This window comes from Sycon ciliatum, chromosome 6 (assembly GCF_964019385.1).
Source record: "Sycon ciliatum chromosome 6, ocSycCili1.1, whole genome shotgun sequence".
Lineage (NCBI taxonomy): Eukaryota > Metazoa > Porifera > Calcarea > Leucosolenida > Sycettidae > Sycon > Sycon ciliatum.
In genome coordinates this window covers 5,280,747-5,301,045 of record NC_088648.1, presented here as the reverse complement: position 1 = coordinate 5,301,045, position 20,299 = coordinate 5,280,747, and the positions used below count along the sequence as shown (strand labels likewise).

Sequence of the window (20,299 nt, the reverse complement as noted above, 5' to 3'; positions counted from 1 at the left end):
ATAGGTATATCATATGTACACTACAGCTGTTGCTAGGGCCGTCCAATGCGGCTACCCATTAGCATAACAGGCAGAGACTAGAACAATGCCGCTGGCAATGCTCTGTCTGCGACAGGGGTGCGGACATAGCGGAGGTCCCTGGGTGTAGCTTGCCCTGGCGCGGGGGCGACAAGCGTCCGGAGCGCTGCAGCGAAGCGTATGCCGTGCTGGAGCTGTCCGCCAGGCCCTGGCGGATGAAGTACATGGTTGCGTCGTCAACTGCTGAAGGGTGGACTGCGCTGGTTGTGTCGGCACTGCGTCGGCAGTTGGGCTGCGAGTCCAGAAGCGTCGACAACCTGACCCAAACAGGATTTATCTACATTGCTATTACACTACAATTGATGTGAGTGCCGTCCAATGCGGCTGCCCATTAGCATAGTGGGCAATGCGCTCGACGTACCGGATATGGAACAATGCTGCTGGCACTGATCAGTCACTGGGTATGGCTTGCCCTAGTGCGGGGTGACAAGCGTTCAGAGCACTGCAGCGAAGCGTATGTTGTGCTGGAGCTGCCCGCCAGGCCCTGGCGGATGAGGTCCATGGTTACGTCATCAACTGCTGAAGGGTGGACTGCGCTGGTTGTGCCGGCACCGCTTTGGCAGTTGGGCTGCAAGTCCAGACGCGCTGACAACCGGACCCAGACAGGATTTATCTGCATTACTATTACACTGCAATTTATGTGAGTGCCGTCCAATGCGGCTGCCCATTAGCATAGTGGGCGATGTGCTCGAAGTACAGGATCTGGAACAATGCTGCCGGCACTGATCAGTCCCTGAGGTTGGCTTGCCCTGGCGCAGGGCGACAAGCGTTCGGAGCGCTGCGGCGAAGCGCATGCCATGCTGGAGCTGTCCGCCAGGCCCTGGCGGATGAGGTCCATGGTTGCGTCGTCAACTGCTGGAGGGTGGACTGCGCTGGTTGTGTCGGCACCACTTCGGCAGTTGGGATTGAGTCCGGCAGCGCTGACAACCTGACCCAAACAGGATTTATCTGCATTACTATTACACTGCATTTGATGTGAGTGCCGTCCAATGCGGCTAGCCATTAGCACAGTGGGCAATGCACTCAAAGTACAGGATCTGGAACAATGCTGCCGGCACTGATCAGTCCCTGAGTGTGGCTTGCCCTGGCGCAGGGCGACAAGTGTTCGGAGCGCGGCAGCGAAGCGCATGTTATGCTGGAACTGGCCGCCAGGCCCTGGCGGATGAGGTCCATGGTTGCGTCGTCAACTGCTGGAGGGTGGACTGTGCAGGGTGTGTCAGCACTGCGTCGGTAGATGGGCTGAGAGTCCGGAAGCGCTGTACTCGAAGACGAGTAAGAGACTTAGCAGGATCATTGCAGAGTCGCCGTTGGGCTGGGAGTCCACATCAGCCGGTCTGTTGAACGGAAGGGGGAGGATCTAAGGCCAAATGGTGGTGCCTTATCTACATGGTACGAACCTTCCCAAAAATGCCAAGCCGGGCCAGACATGAGGGGAAACAGGCCAAAGCCGCCAGACATACTTCGTGTCAGCTTAAGAGAGGAGAGCTCAGCATTAGGGACCTAAATTTCCGAGCCATCTTCAAGATTATGGGCTGGTGCGAAAACAGCTCCGGGGGCCCTGGAGGGGTGTGCTGCTGCGTCAGTCGCACAATACGTGCTCCAAGCGTCGCGAACCTCCTCCCGACTAAAGTCTCCCAGGCCAGGGATGGGGCTGCAGTTGCCTCGGCTAGGTTCTGCTCCGCTGCCGGAGCGGCCAAGTCCTCGCGTACAGTAGTCTGGAGCCAACTTCAACTCGAGCAGGTGAGTCCGCGGCGTAGGTTTTGTTCCTGTCGGGTCTAAATAATTGCGGGATGCCAGTGCGTTTCGCAGCTCAGCAGAGCGCATTTTGGCTGGACATCGCTCACTGACAGAGACATGGTTGATCGGATATTGATCAGAAAGTGGCCGCGATTGTCAAACAATTTGACCGTCAAGGCAGCAAAGAAAGAGCGTTATGGCTGGACATCGCTCACTGACAGAGACATCGTTGATCGGATATTGATCAGAAACTGGCCGCGATTGTCAAACAATTTGACCGTCACTGCGTCAGCGCAGCAAAGCAAACGGAGCGTTTTGGCTGGACATCGCTCACTGACAGAGACCTGGTTGATCGGATATTGATCAGAAACTGGCCGCGATAGTCAAACAATTTGACCGTCAGCACAGCAAAGCGAAGAACAAGAGCTCAAAAACTGGCCAAGGTTGTCAAGCGATCTGACTGTTGGCGCAGCAAGGATGAAGAAGAAACAGCATCGAGAGCCGGAGTAATGCGCATGCTCCGCGTGGTCCCGTGCCGGGGCGCGGGAGTTCGGAGTGCTTGTTCTGCACGGGCACGTGATGCGCTATGGCAAGTACGTGCAAATTATGTTAGGAATGTAATTGTTGGTGGGTTGCTAACTTCACTTACCGTGCCATGCACGGAAACTTATATTTTCACGATAGCCAGTGGCCAATAAGAGATAATAGTGTAAGAAAGAGAAAGAGTGAGGAAGAATTGGGTGGGCAGAGCCTAGGGGTTAATGACTACTTAAGTGTACGGGCAAAGGTGGTCGCTACACGAGCATACAGAGTTGTGCAACAGCAGGGATATCTGGGATTTGGAGAGAGTACGAGAATGGATTTCGCGAAGCTGGGTGGGCAAGCAATTAAAGTAATGAAGGGCCTTAAACAGGGGAGAATGGAGACAGTGATCAGTCCGCGGAGTTTGCAAGTGCCAAGTACGAGAGTGACGTAAATTATAAGAACGTTACACGCTGCTAGCAGTATGCAACGAGAGTATATGTGGCAGGGCATAATTATTGTGCAGAGAATGCCCGAAGAGTATATGTTTAACTTTAAAGCGTGAAAATAATGTTGGCCATTTGATGCGATGCAAAAGGTGGGAGTGTTCTAAGTGTGTATAAAGGGGAAGGTGGAGACATATTCTGGCGGCTTTCCGCTGGAGTCGTTCCAGCCTGTCAAGGGAAGTGTGTGACAACGGTGTGAGAGCATTGCTCGCATATGAGAATATAGGTAGTATGTATGTCAATGCCGCTAGCGGCTACAGTTCTGCTGTCGTTTCGCGTGGATATTTTCTCAGTACAGTCGTATGATATTATTACAGCGTGCGACAGAGCTCTCGGCCATTGAAGAAAATGTTGAGTCACCTCCATCGACGCGTATGCAGGATAACCAATCCAGTACGAGCGTAGGCACGCTTTTCCTTTGGCAAGATTGCCCGAAAAAAGGTGGTTTCCAGACACCAAAAAACTCATACCGTGCACGCGCCTGGTCCACCATTACACTGCGCTCTTTAGCCGACTAGATCCTCCTGCACACAACCATCACCATTGCGAGGACACTTCCGTAGACGATATTGATAAACTCCTTCAGGCAGCTGTTTCGCTAATACATAGCTCACCAGTGAAGGTAGATGTTGAATGATTGAAAATATAGACTAAACTGCTATTATATAGGCGGTTTCCACATACAAAACTGGCATAGCTGAGGTGATAACGTGGGAAAAGGAAAATGTGAAGTACTGTGGACGCGCATTGGACATGCATGCAGAGTCGGAAATTCGGCGCGGAAAATCAATCGCTATTCGATGCAGAAATAACGTGCCAGAATCAGAGTACTATGTAGTTAGTGAATGTCTGTGTACTAGTATTGCAGTTGTCCGAGCGCCATGAAGGCCTGTGAACGCACCTCACGACCCGTCGACGTCCACAGCCACAGCAGCCCCTGGGGCATGACACTGTACTGCTCGCCCGTCGCGCCAAGGCGCTTGGCAGTCACTAGGCTTCATGCCACTGATGTTGTCCGCAAGCTACCTTGTTATCTGCCCATCACCCACTGCCGCTGACACGCTGGGAGGCCCCGTGGCATTCGCCCAGTATATCGTCGTCAGAGCTGTGTCAACGGTACAATAACGCTGGTAGAAACAAGGTAGCTTGCGGACAACATCGGTGGCATGAAGCCTAGTGACTGCCAAGCGCCTTGGCGCGACGGGCGAGCAGTACAGTGTCATGCCCCAGGTGCTGCTGTGGCTGTCGACGTCGGCGGGTCGTGAGGTGCGGTCTTAGGCCTTCATGGCGCTCGCACAACTGCAATACTAGTACTCAGACTCTCACTAGCTACATAGTACTCTGATTCTGGCACGTTATTTCTGCATTGAATAAGGATTGATTTTCCGCGCCGAAATTCCGACGCTGCATGCATGTCCAATGCGCGTCAACAGTACTTCACATTTTCCTTTTCCCGCGCTATCACATCAGCTATGCCAGTTTTGTATGTGGAAACCCCCTTTATAATAGCAGTTTGGTCTATATTTTCAATCATTCAACATCTACCTTCACTGATGAGCTATGTATTAGCGAAACAGCTGTCTGAAATAGGTTATCAATATCGTCTACGGAAGTGCCCTCGCAATGGTGATGGTTGTGTGCAGGAGGGTCTAGTCGGCTAAAGAGCGCAGTGTAATGGTGGAGGTGACTCAACAGTCGTATGATAGAATTTTTTTAATTTTGAAGTACAGCGGCACCAGAAAAGTGTCCATAGTCTAGGAGTCAAACGGGTGTGCCTTTAACTAACGAACGGGTAATTTTCTTAACGGGCGGGTTAACGGGTACCCTTTAGCAGCCATATTATTTTTGGTGCATTGTACACATAAATCATGATTTAAATTTGTATATTCTCAGGTTGTACTTGTATTTTGATACCACGTTATGAATCGCAATTGATTCGTGTCTCATGATAATATTACAGCAATGAAGGTTCCAAATGATTGTCAACCGTACATTTGCCCATGTACATAACTTCACAGGCAGTTACAATCATACATGGTCCAAGTGCTACATGTATTTTGATGCATGTACGCAAATCAACAGCAGATCCATGTGATTCAAGCCATGCCAGGACAGATTAGTTTAGCAAAACTCCCGTGATCTCACGCAATCCTATTTGCTATGTTCGCAGAGAACTGGTACTCTTCGCATTCAGAAGATGTTTGCACCCATAGCTAGCTTGGGTACCTGACACAGCTGATGTGCTGCTGGCCAGCTAGCTGCTAGTGCTAGCTCGTTGAACTCGTGAAACGAATCTTCACAAATCCGTAATCTTGTATGCAATATTTCGAACTACTTTTCAACTAAACCGAGTTCATCGATTGAAGGAACAAACTACAACCATGAGTATCATAGCTACCACCTACGGACATCGCCGTGTGTGACACTCCGACTGGCCACTCAGCCTGGTGACACGAGTTCATCTTCAAGTACTGTAGCAAGTTCGATGTCGGAGAACCATCGTAACTTTCTAGTAACTCAGCTGCCACCTCGAACGACTCGGTTTCAAGTCTTGCATTTTCTCACATCACAATCAAAAACCTCCAGTACGAGGATTTTTACTTGCAGTAGAGTGGAGAGAACGACTGTCTTTCAGCCTGCTCCTGCCTGACAAAGTCGAAAGTGGGAATGCACAGGAAAAGGAAAAGAGTATCCGCACTCCTATTTTGAGTCTTGTCATACGATAGGATCATCGAAATCCAATTTTTTTTACAAACGAGTACCTTTTTACTAACAGTACCTGAGATTAACGGGCGGGTGCCCGGGTACCCGGTACACCCGTTGACCCCTAGTCCATACCCTAGCTGAGTTCAGACTTTTCCCATTCCAACTCTGTCAAACTTATGAAAACTCCCCCACCCCGTATTGTGTGTTACAAGTAATCATAGTATCTTTAGAAGTTTACATCTGAGGATTCCAATGAGATCGCGAGAGACTTTGAAATACCGAGCGCCATTCTGCTCTGTTCCTGTGGCAACGACGTCAATCCATATCATGTCACGCTAAAGGCTAGTTATGTATGCAAAACACGTATTGTGCACCCCAATCTATGCGATCAAGTACGTCAAAAGGCCTACGTTGTAGCGTGGTGCGAAAGGTCCCTATTATCTTCTATCACTTCCCTGCTATTTCTCACATCATTTTGGCTCTAGAGGTTGGTGCAACTTCGGCGATAACTGGGAAAATTATAGTTCTAGCCGTTTCTCATAACCGCTTACTCTCGGATCGACAATTGTATTATTCTGAAGCCAACTTTCACAGTGTCCACCATTTTCCATTCTGATGGATAGGGACACAGCCATCCAGACACTGTGAAAATATTCTAATTATGTGAAAGCATGTAGGGTAGGCTGCAAACCGCTCCGTTCATTAGAAACTTGCCTACTGTCTACATTCCAGTGGTGCGAAAACCATTAGTGAATGGATCGGAAAACAGCTGAGAAAGCGCTTACCCATTGAGCTGTTTATCCCCCTGTGTTTTTTTTTGTGCGTGTCCTTCGCTCATATGTCTCAATGTGTCTTGATGGATTCATTTGCCAATACTATGTAGTTATCCATGGCTATTGTTCAAGTGCGATCAATTTAACAAATGGAGTTGTCCATGTCTCCAATACACACGTTGGAGCTGAGGCAAATGGTACATGTAATCAAGGTTACCTCCCATCGAATAACTCAACAATGACATGCCAGGAACAGAATGCAACCCATGGTGTGTGGGATAATCTTCTAAGCTGCAACCGTAAGTCAGGCATTTCCGTGTTGAAGTGTAACAGTAGTATGCTGCATCCACAGCTTTGCTTATGCTGAATGCCTCAGGTCAGAAGAGAGAGGAGAGAAAACAGGGAGTTAACACCTAATACTCGGGTAAACTGTACTTGCTGTAGCGTCACAGTAACATGAAAAGACCAGAACTTCATGGGCATGGCACATTTTTTATTGTTACAGTCTAGGCAGTTTTATCTGGACCTCAAGTGTCAAGTCCCCTCACTCCACCAGGCAACTTGCAGGGGACCATTGACCCTGTGACTGATGGTGTCCTCCGACACTTTTTTCGACATCCGATCAGAAAATTCCAGTCATTTGGAGAACATGAGGCGTTGGCTGCACACAGCACTGTCCATGGGGTTTTGGGGTTTTAGGGTTTTAGGGTTTTAGGGATTTTGAGTAGTTGAAGGTGCCCACAGTGAACTGTCTGTGTGATATAAAAGAAATTATTTTTGAAAAAATGAGAAGAATTACATGAGAACAAGGTGTGCAGCAACTGTATACGACTGTAACAAGATGATAAACGGACAGGAAGTGCGATAATAGAGCACAAAACTGAAAGGCTACTGAGAAATTCAGCTGTTGATTTGGGCACTGGAGATGTGTTAGAGCTAGGTCTTGGGTCACTGAATGTCTCAGTAGCTTGTCAGTTTTGTGCCCTATTATCGCACTTTCTGATTGCTCATCATCTTGTTACAGTCGTGGATAGTTGCTGCATAACTCGTTCTCATTTGTTTCTTCTCTTTTTTTTACATTTATTACTGGCTCAGTATGCGAGTTTAAATTATTATTGAATTGAGCAAACTTGGGTAGTGTTCTCTAATTGAAGTGTTTATCTCCCTGTTTTCCTATTTCTTTACTTTCTTTCATGCGTCTTTCTTGCCATCGTGTTGGATTCATTTGCCCATACTTGGTTTACTACTAGGTATCTCTACATATTGCTCCACTGTGACCAGCATAATCAAAGGAGTTGTGCATGCGAACTATACACACATCGGAGCGGAGGCGAATGTTACATGTAATCACAGCTACCGTCTATCGAATAATTCCAAAGTGACATGCCAGGCATACAATGATACACATGGTGTGTGGAAGAATCTAAGCTGCAACTGTAAGTGACACGATATACCGTACGCACTGGATAGTTCTCTGTACATACTCAACTCTGCAACGAAAATACTATCGCCATGAAAAAGAGCGCTTATAGGAAAGGCCTTGAAATAGTTTTTCAGCGGTGTTTGAAATACAGTAAAAAAATGGTTGACAGCTGACAAAATAAATGCAGACTTCTCCCTCTGAATTCGAAGTTTCCGTCGAGCCATATGTCGACCCATTCAAAGGCAATTCCACAGGAGGTGTCAAAGCCAGCATTGCCATTGACTGAATCTCCCAAGCGCAGCCTGGTACGCCACTGCGATGAGGGCACAGACAAGAGCGAAGTGATCTTGGGTGGAACTTGTACAGACGTGTGACTTCGACCAGCCACTCCTTTGATAGGCTGTGGAACGCTTTCCTAACATCTAACCAAGCCATTGCTAAAGTGCGGCGATGGCGCCTAGCATCCTGGGTAATCATAGTATGTATCATCAGCTGGTCAGTGCAGCCTCCTCAGTTACGAGTGCAGCCAGTTTGGCTGGCCCAGTGAAAACCACTCAGGTGCACCCAGCTCACCATCAAGAAGCAGCTGTAATTTTCGAAGTAGGGCTGGCTGGAGGGCGGTATTTTTCTAATTCCAGAATGGTGGGATCTGGTCACGACCAGGAGCACGCCAGTGTGGCATCTTGGAGATCGCAGCAGACACTAGAAGGAATTGAAGTAGTGCAAGCACAAACTGACCTACTATTAATGCGATTAATAGTATATGTGAGGCGGACATTACAAAATGAGGAATGAGAATACATGTATATAAAATGGTTGTTCCTAATCGATTTTCTTGAGACTATCATCAGGGAAAAATCGTCTCACAATAGAGGCTATACGGAAAAACAAACTACTTATAGGTTATAGGATAGTGGGGAGTATACAAGGTGAGGTGTGAAGAAAAAAAAACTAAAGTGGGAGAGAAGACGAAAGAAATTAGAAGAAAAGATGTGAGAGTGTTCCGACGGTGTGAGCTACTACAAAGGGTGAGTGAAATGAAGGCGTGGAAGCAGGTGAATGTGATAGAGTGAGGAACTGGAAGTGTGAGGTGTAATGTCCGCTTCACTTATACTATTAATCGCATTAATAAAGTTATTGTCTCCTCGTCGCCTTTTCATTGACCTACTATTGCCGTTTGTTAGCCAACAGCAAATTTCATTCTACTTTTGGTATAGTATGAGGAGATAGTGAAAAGAACTGATATACATTGTACCATGTCAATCGGCAATTATTCATAGTCTTGGCAATCCACAAAGATGCAGGCTAGTTTTAGATGCGGCTTTTTACTACTAGCCCCGACCAGCCTCTGAACCATTTTAAGGCGGCCCTGCTCTAAAAGGGCGGAACATGATCCGCGGAACAGGTAAGGTACCCTGAAACCATGAAAACACGTGACAAACCATTTCAGCAGCAAGAAAGATATTGAGGCTCTCAAATATGAGGAGATAGTTCTGACCGATCCGTTACCGTTAACAATGGATTCCGATGGCAAATGTGCGTTCCCAGCTCTGTCGCATGGCACAGACTGGTAGCTAGAAATCCAAACTGGTGCGCACTCAGGTACACGGAACACTATTTGACTGCTTCTTATTTTCATTGGCAGAGTGGTGATATTCTTATCTGGACCTCATATGTCCAGTCCCCTCCAGCAACCAGACAACTTGCAGGAAAGTATTGAACATTTGCATATTAAAAATCCAGGACACTGCCATAGAGATCCGGTGAAAATTACGATCATTCCAGATGATCCGGGGTGGGCTGGAGACAGCCCCGTCCATGGGTTTTGAGCAGTGTTTCAGTCATGTTTGTTTGTTTGCCTTCATTCATGCATCTTCCTCAATGTGTATTGGTGGATGTCAATTACTTGCCATGCTACTGGATAGTTTATTCGCATTGCCCAAACTATATCAATGTGCCAAATGGAATTGTTCTTGTGTTCAATAATGACACTGGAGGAGAGGCAAATGTTACATGTAAAACAGGATATCGCCCATCAAATAATTCACCAATGAAATGCCAGGAACACAATGCTACACACAATGTGTGGACCAATCTACAAAGCTGCCTTCGTAAGTTATCCGACATGCACATGCAGATACTAGACCGCTCTGAAGTACACAAACATACAGGGCACAGATTTTGGATGTATGCGGGTGCTGGCTGCCAGTGAGGCAAAGTGGCTCAACATGGAGCACTGAGTGATTGAACGCATCAACTCATTGCTGTTAAGAGTGTGCTAGCACACAGTATTTATTCCTGAAAAGTGGGCCAGTAGTGGAGGTTCTGGTTACACATAATGGTAAGGGTGGGGTTGGCGGGGAAAGAATTCAGAAACCAACCAATTCTGCTGAGCAAAAAGCGGCGGAAAAACAACAACTAAACAGTTTGAGCTATTTTTTGAGCTATCCTTTGAGCTATCCTTTGAGCTATCCAAAATAGCCGCCTTATACAGTGTATGCTCGATAGTTGAGTTGTAAGTACGACCCAGAGCTGGGACAGGCACACAGTTGTAAGTACGACCCAGAGCTGGGACAGGCACACAGTTGTAAGTACGACCCAGAGCTGGGACAGCTACAGGCACACAGTTGTAAGTACGACCCAGAGCTGGGACAGGCACACAGTTGTAAGTACGACCCAGAGCTGGGACAGGCACACAGACCTGTGTACGTTATACCGGCAAAAAAGTGCATGCTGCACTGAGCTGTATGAGCCAGGACAGGTGCACTGCCCTGTGTACCTTATACTATGCAGACAGGCGCATCAGGTGAAACTGTGAAACAGGGTGAGACTGTTACAGTTGCCTCCCCAGACCTAGCAATTTTCAGACTGGTATTGACCCTTTGGATATGGACAGTCCACGACACTGTCCTCGATATCCAGTTATAATATTCCCACCATTGGACAGCATGTGGCATTGTCTGCACACAGCTCTATTCCAGGGTGTTGAGCACTGCGTGGGGCTGTGAGCAGCTAACATTGAGCCAGAAAGGCGAGCTTGTGTGGTCTATGATTGAACTGCTTTTCTCCCTTTGTTGCTGCTTTTACTTTCATCTATGTTTTTTCTTTCTCTGTGTGTTTTGGTGAATGTCAATCACGTGCTATGTTGCTGGATAGTGTATTCGCGTTGCCCAAATAATGTCCATGTACCGAATGGGATTGTTAATGTGTTCAATAATGACACTGGAGGAGAGGCAAATGTAACCTGTAATACAGGATATCGCCCATCAAATAATGCTACACTGAAATGCCAGAAACACAATGCTACACACAATGCATGGATTATTCCACTAACCTGCAAATGTGAGTGACCCAACCTTTGGTTTTTAATGCTATTGGAGAAGTACTTTATGGACCTCACATATCTAGTGTAGAGCTCTTTAATGGCAAGTAATCTAAGACATTTGAGAGTTGCACTGTTCATACTCCTCCTTGGAGTAAATATTGGCATGAGCCAAGCACAAAGAGCAACCTTCTCCCAAAAACCTGAAAACGGTCGTTGTTTGATCCGTGTAGCTAGTCAAAATACTGAATTGCTGTTTGGAGCAGAAACGTTGAAAATGACTATGAGCCGAAAGTACTCATGTACTCAGGCATCAAGCGCCGCTCTCATTTTATCTGCTCTGGCGGGCCGAGTGAATGCAGTTCCACGCGTCTTCATGTACACTGCCTTCGCTCGTGGAGGAGGCGAAAAGGAATACAGGAAAGTCTTCTTTCCAGTTTGGGAGTGGGCAGCCTACCTGTTATGAACCCTCTAAGATTCTCTAAATTGTCAGGATCGTACGACCACACGGCACGAGGACAACTCTTTTCCTTTACACAGTATATTTCACTTCATCGAATAATTAACAATGAACACTAATAACACCAGTTATTTATAGCATGCAAAAACAGCGTACATGCAAAAACATACGCATATAAAACTGGACATAACAGCGTATACAGCAAAACACACACAGCGCATATAGCGTATGCCATGCAGCAACATCAGCGGTACGGCGGAGTCGAAAGACAACATTGCGACGAATACAATGCCATAAGCGGGAAGGCCTTTCCCAATTGAGAACTGGTGGTTTGCAACACTACCTAGGTGCGGTGAAAAAGTAGTAGAGAGCAACCAAGGTACGTGGTTGGCTGATCTCTGTGCGCTCATTGTACACTTTGAATAATTATAATAATAAAATTCATGTTCCAGCAGCACTGTGCGTTTCGTTATCACCTTTAGAACTTTCGGCACCTTCGACTTCTTTGGGTATGCCACATTTTTTCTATGTACTTCGAAGTAGAAAGTGCGGAATTGCGCCACTTTACCCTATAAATATACTCATTTCTTTATATGCTATTCATTCGTTATCTACCTCCACTGAAATGCTCTTAATGAGCGAAAAAGATGTCTGGAAAATAGGGAACATCTACCCAAAAACTAACTTCCTCGCTACAGAAAATAGAACCAAGGAACTACAAGTTATGTTATAATGTCCACTAACATCACCAGTTACTAAACAATCAGCCCATTATTGAACATTATAGCGTAACTTGAAGTTCCTTGGTCCATTTTCATTCCTGTAAATTTATCCTTGGCTCTTCACCTGAGTCCATTATAATTATTGGTTTGGTCTCCCAATCACTATTCAATGTAAATTCACTGACAGACCATGGAGGAAAAATGTTTAAGGAAAAATAGCTTTGTTTCGGGTCGTCCGACAGGGTCATTTTTCGCAACTACTGAAACTTATATTTGGTCCGCCTATGCATATGGTAGATGCCAGGGAGTCGTTAATTACCAGCATTTTACGATTCTCTACTAGGTGCATGCATGCGCCTACAGGTAAGTTAACAGCTGTGACTTGATATACATTGTCCAAACCATGATATGATGCGTGTACAATCATTAATTAAAGGGGAAGTCCGGTGAAAAATTTAAATTTCAGGGTCGGTAGAGTTTCGGGCGCTGAGTCGAATGGTGTTGGTCCCACGTGTCTCCGACAAAGCATTCTCGAGATATTTCCGTTTGAAAAACTGAGTTTCGGGGCTGCGCCATGACGTCCTGCGGCCGCGCCACACCCTCTGCAACGTCATAGCGTGCAGCTAGGTCAAAAGGAGTGCGTGAAAGCAATAGTGTCAGTGCTATTTCAAATGATTTGGCGACTGATATTAGGTGGTGCAAGCGACCCCAAAGACCTGTAACTCCTTGTGAGAGTGAGGATGCAGCCATGGCTGACCTTCATGAGTTCGGTCTGGGGCTGAGAACCTCGGTATTCAGCTGAAGAAATGGCCGCGCGGGCCCGTCAAGAGTCAGCGCTACTGAGTTTCTGACTGATGAAGAAAAGCAGCAGACGAGGCTGATGTAATTTAACTAATTACCAGATCGCTGGAGAGCAGGGTCGCCAAAATGGAGAAGAGTGATGCGAGTGCTCTAAATGTTGTTCCATACCGATTAGATTCGCTTAGACTCCAGTAGCCTGCCACATGGTGATGTTTTGGTGCGAACTTGGAATATTTCGGACTACTCAATTGGAGAACAGTGCAGGCTCTTTGAACCACGGGCACGACTCTTCGCTCGCAACGCTATGGAATCTGAAAGTTCTAGGTCCGGGAGCTGTTCCCTGTTTTGTCACTTGTCACGGTTGTGCACTCATCGCTGTAGCATAAAATAATGAGGCGGGAGCGGAAAACTAAAATTTTCTTTCTCAAAGCACAATCACCGGCACCGGCAAGGAGAAACGCACGTTCCCCGACTACATGATCATGACTGTACAATACGACTGATACGAGTGTACAAAGTAGTATATGACAAGTCCGTGTGTTGACTAGTTTTTTGAGTCTTGTGTCAGTTGTGACTCCAGTCTTGTTGTAGATACTACCCCAGCACGGCAGTGCGGGAGTAGTTCCGTCTGTGATGAGTTTGTTGACTGCACCACAGCTAGATAACACACTGCACGCACTGCATGCACGCAGCGCACAGCGCGTAGAGGCTGACAGAAAAAGTCCAACTCGGAAACGGCTAAAATACGGTATAACCTCGAGGTTTACCGAGCTGAAAATCACAGGGTACGTAGTGTTTGTAACACTGAATCGAATGGTCTTGGTCCGAAGAAGCTGCGACAAACAGTTCCCCAATCGAACGCGCTCCGAATATGGCCATTTTTGTACACAACTAGATGGTGTGGCTACCTGGCTGCACGCTGTAACGTCATCACCTGGATCTGGGTGATGCGCGCTCAAATTCGCACATGTTCGATTGGGCGTATCTGACGAACCATAAGCCGCAGCCTCCTCGGACAAAGACCATTCGACTCAGCGACCCAAACTCTACCGACTGTGAAATTTAAATTTTTCACCGGACTTCCCCTTTAATTTTCACCATGTGTTTGCGGATGTCAATGACTTGCCAATACTCTCTAGCTCAACCTATCTCTTGCCCGAAAATAATACCAATAAGCAATGGAAGCTACCTGATTTTCGGAGAAACATACGCTGGATCTGTGGCAACCATTGCATGCAACCAAGGTTATCGTTCACCTAATAATTCCACAACCACATGCCAGCCACGCAATGAGACACACGGTGTGTGGAATAATGTACTTAACTGCAATTGTAAGTGAACCAGGTTCTTTAAAATTTGTATAGCTACTGTAGAGATATTTTTCTTCACACCTCCCATTTCCAGCCCCCTCCCTCAACCTGACAACTTGCAATCAAGTCTTGAGTTTAGCCATTGTATAGTGACGGTCCAGAACATCTCTCTCAAGAATTCTTGAAATTTCCAATCCTAAGACGCGATTTACAAGACGGCAGAAATCATGCCGGGGGCCCACTGGGGGCACTGGGGGCCCACCATGCTGGGGGCCCACTTTCACGATAATCATGGCGTCTACGAGTACATTTACGCCAAAAAGCGCGAAACAAGACTTGATTTTTTACGCGGCTCTTTTCACCATGATATTTGTTGTATGCATGTCTTGAAACTTTGAAATACTCATGGCAACTGGTAGGTGAATCATTCAAAAATGAAAACGTGCCTGTTGTTTGACGGTGCAGCCATGTGAATCCACACAGTCACTTTTCTGGTGAATCACTCCCTGTAAAACGCGCAAGTGCCTGTCGTGTGAATAGGCCATTGCTGATAACCCAGCTAGGTGCATGTCTCTGGTGTGAATGCAGTAAGCCCATGCTTATCATCGTCAGCGATAAAATCTTCCATCTAGCATTGACTATAGACACTCATTGTCTATGTGTTCCAACTGCTCTCATTGACGTGCAGTGCCATCTTTGCAGTAGTGCTGTAAACACCTCTTTTGTTGTATCAATCGCCTTTCAGAACCTCATTTGACCCCGAGCTCTTTTGCTACATAGTTATCTGTTGACTATCATTCGCTCCTTTCCAACTGGACGGTTTCGCCCATTTGGTTTGCGAATTTTAATATAGAAAGACGGGAACAAGCCGGCAACTTGCAGGCAAGTATTGACCCTAGGGACCCTTTATATTCTCTCTCTCTCTCCCTCTTTCTCTCTCTCTCTCTCTCTCTCCGAGTCTCTGTACCACACCTGTAACACCAGGCAACTCGCCATCTCATTATTTTCTGTTTCCTTACTCCACACCGTAATACTGGCTCATTTCCTTTTTTTCTGCTCTACTTACTTTTTTTGTATTTGGTGCTTGATCCTGCCGTTAATCCCAAGACCCATGGCAGGGGGGGGGGGGGTAGGCCCAATTCATCAGCACAATGCTCCGGCTTCCCGCTGTATTTTCATGTCTCCTCTTTGCTTTTGTCTTCCCATCCCGTTCTCTGCTGGACTGTGTGTTTCAGTACGAAAACATGTTTAAAAAATACATGTATGTTGACGGTCCACTGCACTTTCAGCAAGATCCTGTGAAAACTACATTCATTCGCAATCACAGGAGACTGCAGACTGCTGGCAAGAGTGCTCAATGCACAACCTGAAGAGATTCAGTACGAACGAAAATCCAGTTCCAATGTTCAACACAAAAATCGCGAATCAGCCACGCCCCTCCTATTAGTTTACGCAGTGCATGGGCATTGCATGTCGGCCAGAGGCCAAATTTCAATCCCTGTGCTGAATGAGACCATATTATCCTGCAACTCAGTCTCCTTAGGTTTTCTTTTTAAGTGCATCTTAAAAACTACTTGGAAAGAAAAGGTGTCAGCACCGACGCAATCCACACAGTCAAGTAAGCCAATTTGGTAACCCAACATTTTCGTTCCCTTCTCATCATGGGTAAATACAGGGAATAATGGAAAAATGTCACAATACAGCAATTTATAGAGCTAGAGCAAAAGCAAAGATCGAGAACCTCACGCTATACGTGTGGAAAAAATATATAAAATTCACCAGAACAGGTCAAAAACAAGGTGAAGGTGAAGAAATGACTAAAACATAATGAAAACATCAGTGAGGAGAAGCATTCCTGACACTTTCATGAGGATTAGTGCCAAACTACTGAAGTGACAAAAAAATTCCCTTCCGAACACATAGTTCAGTGGACACCTTATGGATATAGGACGCTTCCAAAACAGACAAATGTAATACAGATCTACCAAGGGCCAAAACGGAGAAAACATCATCTGCCGTTAGTTGTTCTATAAATTGCTGTATTGTGACATTTTTCCATCATTCCCTGTACTTACCCATGATGAGAAGGGAACGAAAACGTCCGGTTACCAAATTGGCGTACTTGACTGTGTGATTTGCGTTGGTGCTGACCCCTTTTCTTTCGAAATTGGACACGCCTCCAATTTTTTCCTTGAAACTACTAGTTGAGATAATATTTAAGTTTATTTTGCTTTATTTTTCCCTGTTCCAATGGGAATCATAGTGGTTGTTTGAACAATCTGTCCGTGGTGTATTTTGTAGTAGCGCATTAACAGAGAATTGTGCCTGCAGTGTACTTTCTGTGTGGTGGGAAAGAATTTAGTGAATATTGCTAAACTTCGATAGTGTTCTCTGTTGAGCTGCTTGTCTCCCTGTTTTGCTTTCATTCATGCATCTTTCTCAATCTGTCTTGGTGGATGTCAATCACGTGCAATGTTGCTGGATAGTGTATTCGCGTTGCCCAAATAATGTCAATGTACCGAATGGGATTGTTAATGTGTTCAATAATGACACTGGAGGAGAGGCAGATGTAACCTGTAATACAGGATATCGCCCATCAAATAATGCTACACTGAAATGCCAGAAACACAATGCTACACACAATGCATGGACCAATCTACTCAGCTGCGACCGTAAGTAAAGTAATTTACTTTTTGTAAGAGAGAAAGTAGGTTCATTCCATCCTGTACCTCACATATCCAGTCCCTGACTTAACCGGGCAACGTCCATACAGGTATCAGCAATTTGTTTTTGAGATCACCGGGAATTATGCTTTCTCACCAGGGGAAAAACCTCCGCTGCCTACTAAAAACGAATAAAATAATTATCTTTGTATCTTGAGCAAGTAAACAACACTGTCTTCAAAATTTCTCAGAAATATTTTAAAATTGGCTACACCGAGCAGACCATTGGGCTGCTGCTGAACCTTGCCCAAATGCCAAAACAGTATGATCACAACGTATATTGACGTGCTATCATCATCATCAAAACAGGAAAAACGAGGATATTTCCCCTAAACCGTAACAAAAATTCGGCTTCATGCCATTAGAGTTCATAGTACTGAAATATAGAGAATTGTGTGTTGCTCCCTACATGGGAGCGCGCGCTTTTCCTGCCAACTTGAATTCTCACTTGACCGACTCACAACTGCCATCCAGACAGAGCACACGAGAAGTCCATCGGACCTTCCACCCGGCAAACCTGCAAGAAAGCACCACTCCCTGCTCCATACACAGTGTTTCTGTGAATTCACCCCTCATCAGTTAAACTTGAGTAGGCTGAGGAAGATTGTGCCTGAAGCGCACCAGTTATAGAGTGCTCTCCAGGCACAAACATCACAAAAGTACAAACTTATAGTCGCTCTGCTTTCAGCGCGACATTCAAAGTCGCGCCAACCTTTTCTTCACATTGTTGTCCCCAACTCGGGCTTGCGAATTAGATGGTTTGGAGGCAACACCGTTGTGAATGGCCAACGGTCCTCAGCGCTTGTTCAGCACCTGCATGAGGGACACTGACTCACACTGCTGTCGGGTGATCATGAGAAAATGGAGCGTCTCTGTAAGTTTGTATCCCTGGTGATGTTTGTCCGTGGAGAGCACTGTATAAGCGGCGCTCTGCGGACATGGATGCAGTGAATGGGATTTTCGGTGTTTGACCACATGCTGGTGAGCTGATCTACTCACATCCCACCGCTTTAGGAGCTGCATCTGTGCCTCGATCCTTACGGATGCGGAAAACCCGGCCTCTATATAGAGAAATCCGTAACAATGCGAACCGTGGATATTTTTCGGGCACAATCTTCCTCAGCCTACTCAAGCTCAACTGATGAGGGGTGAATTCCCCGAAACACTGTGTATTAATTAAGCAGGGAGTGGTGCTTTCTTGAAGGTTTGCCGAGTGGACAGTTCGATGGATGTCTCATGTACTCTGTCTGGATGGCAGTCGGGAGTCGGTCAAGTGAGAATTCAAGTCGGCAGGAAAAGGGCGAGCTCCCATGTAGGGAGCAACACACGGTTCCCCAAGTATCGCCGAAGTCGCACCAACCTGTTCTTCACATTGAAATATAGAGACTAAAAGATTTGGTGAAACTGCGTTCTCATAGCAATCTCCATGGAAACTATACTACAACACAGCGGAGTCATCATTTGAGGGAAATAATGACGATGAAAATGACAGTAGGCATGGGCGGGTAATGCTAGCATTATGGCTGGCATTATAGTCCCTTTTTTCCAGGTGGCATTATGCTGGCATTATAACACTATTTCGCATGCAAAATTGGCATTACAAGCATAATTGCCGGTCGACAACGGTGTCATGCATGAAGCTGGCTAGGTCCAGTTCCGAAAATCGTGCATCTGAACCCGTCCGGCTTCATCCGGAGACTTGACGTTGCAAATCAACCTCCTCAGTGGATTGTTTCAGACAACATGCTCACTGTTGTTTAAGTTTTTTTCTCCTACGCTTTGGCTTTGATCCAAGACGGCCTTCTTAAATCGACTTTCCCAACTTTCAAACTGGCATTATGGAGTAGTGTGAGCATTTTAAGTAGCATTATATCCTCATATTATGAGCATTGCCTTTAGCATTATTGCAGCAAATAACTAGCATTACCCGCCCATGCCTAAACGACAGTCACTTCATATTGATAGTAATGTTACACGTTCCGATCCAACCAATTAGTACAAGTGTCTCTGGGGCAGACTGAACCATTTGAACCGACCCCAATCCTTGGCGAGTAGTGCATATTGACTGTGTGAATGTACTGGTTTCAGCTACATTTAGTGTGGACTGCTAGACTACAGCAGTGCTAGCTGGTGTGATCCTGGTCACAGATGGCTGAGCCACAGTGGTGGTATGCTCTGCTCCGCTTATCACAGACTGTTCAGACACAGGGGTTGTGCATGCTGCTCTGGCTGCCGCATGATCACCATCTAAGATCGCTGACATCTGTTGCTGCTGTTGGTCAGTTGATTCAGCGTAACTCTTCAGGCTCATGGGGTTCCTTTGCCCTGTCACAGCCATAATGTGCCGCACTGGTGTGCCAGACGCGGACAGGTGGTGCACTGCAGTGGCAAGGGCGCTGTGGTTGGGTACACCTACGAATGCTCACATCGCTTAGAAATGGCTTGCATCATTATGGTGTTCTTGTCAATGGGAGCACGGTCGTACCATACTTTTGCGCCCTTGGCCAGGTTGCGTTTCGAATGCTGAAATAACGCGTCGAGGTCAGGGTTCAAACGCTCCAGCAGGAACTAATGAAGAAGACCTGGTCGGGGTTTTGAATTCAGCCATAAGCGGCGGGATCGAACTGGTCCCCAATGCCCCCAGGGTGATCCTTGGTGGCAAGATCAACCGCAACTTTGAAGAACTCTTTTCCGTTTTCGTTCTTGCACAGCTGGAGGTCAGTCTTTTTTAGGGAGCTTTGCATTTCTCGACCTGGCAGACAGAAGTGGTAGGTCACATAAAACCAGACCTTCATATTCAGGGCATCTAGCTCCATGCTCCTCATGAACACGTCCTTCATCTTTGCGAGATCGTTGTCAGTTATGATAGCCTTGTGTTCCACAGGTCGCAGCTCGCCTGCGGATTTTCATTCTTTCAGCATGCCGTCCAGGGCGTTGTTGCTTCGCTGGAACTCGGCAACCTTGATGATGTGCCACTGGCAACTTCCAGGAATAACTGTCGGACGGCAGCCCTCAAGCAGAGCAAGCTCGCCCACTGGTAGAATAGCCCATACTGCCGCCTAGAGCCAACATACAGTTTTGCTAGGAGGGTGCAAAGCTCGTGCTTGCTGCACTTGTCGAAATATATCGACGTCTCCTTGTTCTTATTGAAAATTTTGAGAACGGTCTGCCATCCGGGTGTGGCTTTTCCTGTTGCCTCGGGAACACTGCCATTAA

The 20,299-nt window shown here is 46.5% G+C and overlaps 1 protein-coding gene across 2 annotated transcripts in view; it reads left to right on the top strand.

Annotated features, from left to right (window-relative positions):
* The window catches only part of LOC135819232 (sushi, von Willebrand factor type A, EGF and pentraxin domain-containing protein 1-like), a 104,299-nt gene that overhangs the window by 65,395 nt on the left and 18,605 nt on the right, over positions 1 to 20,299 (top strand). The window contains exons 10-15 of one of the 2 annotated variants that reach the window (XM_065332399.1): positions 6,433 to 6,621; positions 7,573 to 7,758; positions 9,671 to 9,856; positions 10,902 to 11,087; positions 14,190 to 14,381; positions 16,847 to 17,032. In XM_065332399.1, the coding sequence (XP_065188471.1) occupies positions 6,433 to 6,621; positions 7,573 to 7,758; positions 9,671 to 9,856; positions 10,902 to 11,087; positions 14,190 to 14,381; positions 16,847 to 17,032 (1,125 nt within the window). The remainder of the gene's footprint in view (positions 1 to 6,432; positions 6,622 to 7,572; positions 7,759 to 9,670; positions 9,857 to 10,901; positions 11,088 to 14,189; positions 14,382 to 16,846; positions 17,033 to 20,299) is intronic. The other variant, XM_065332400.1, reaches the window with a different exon arrangement.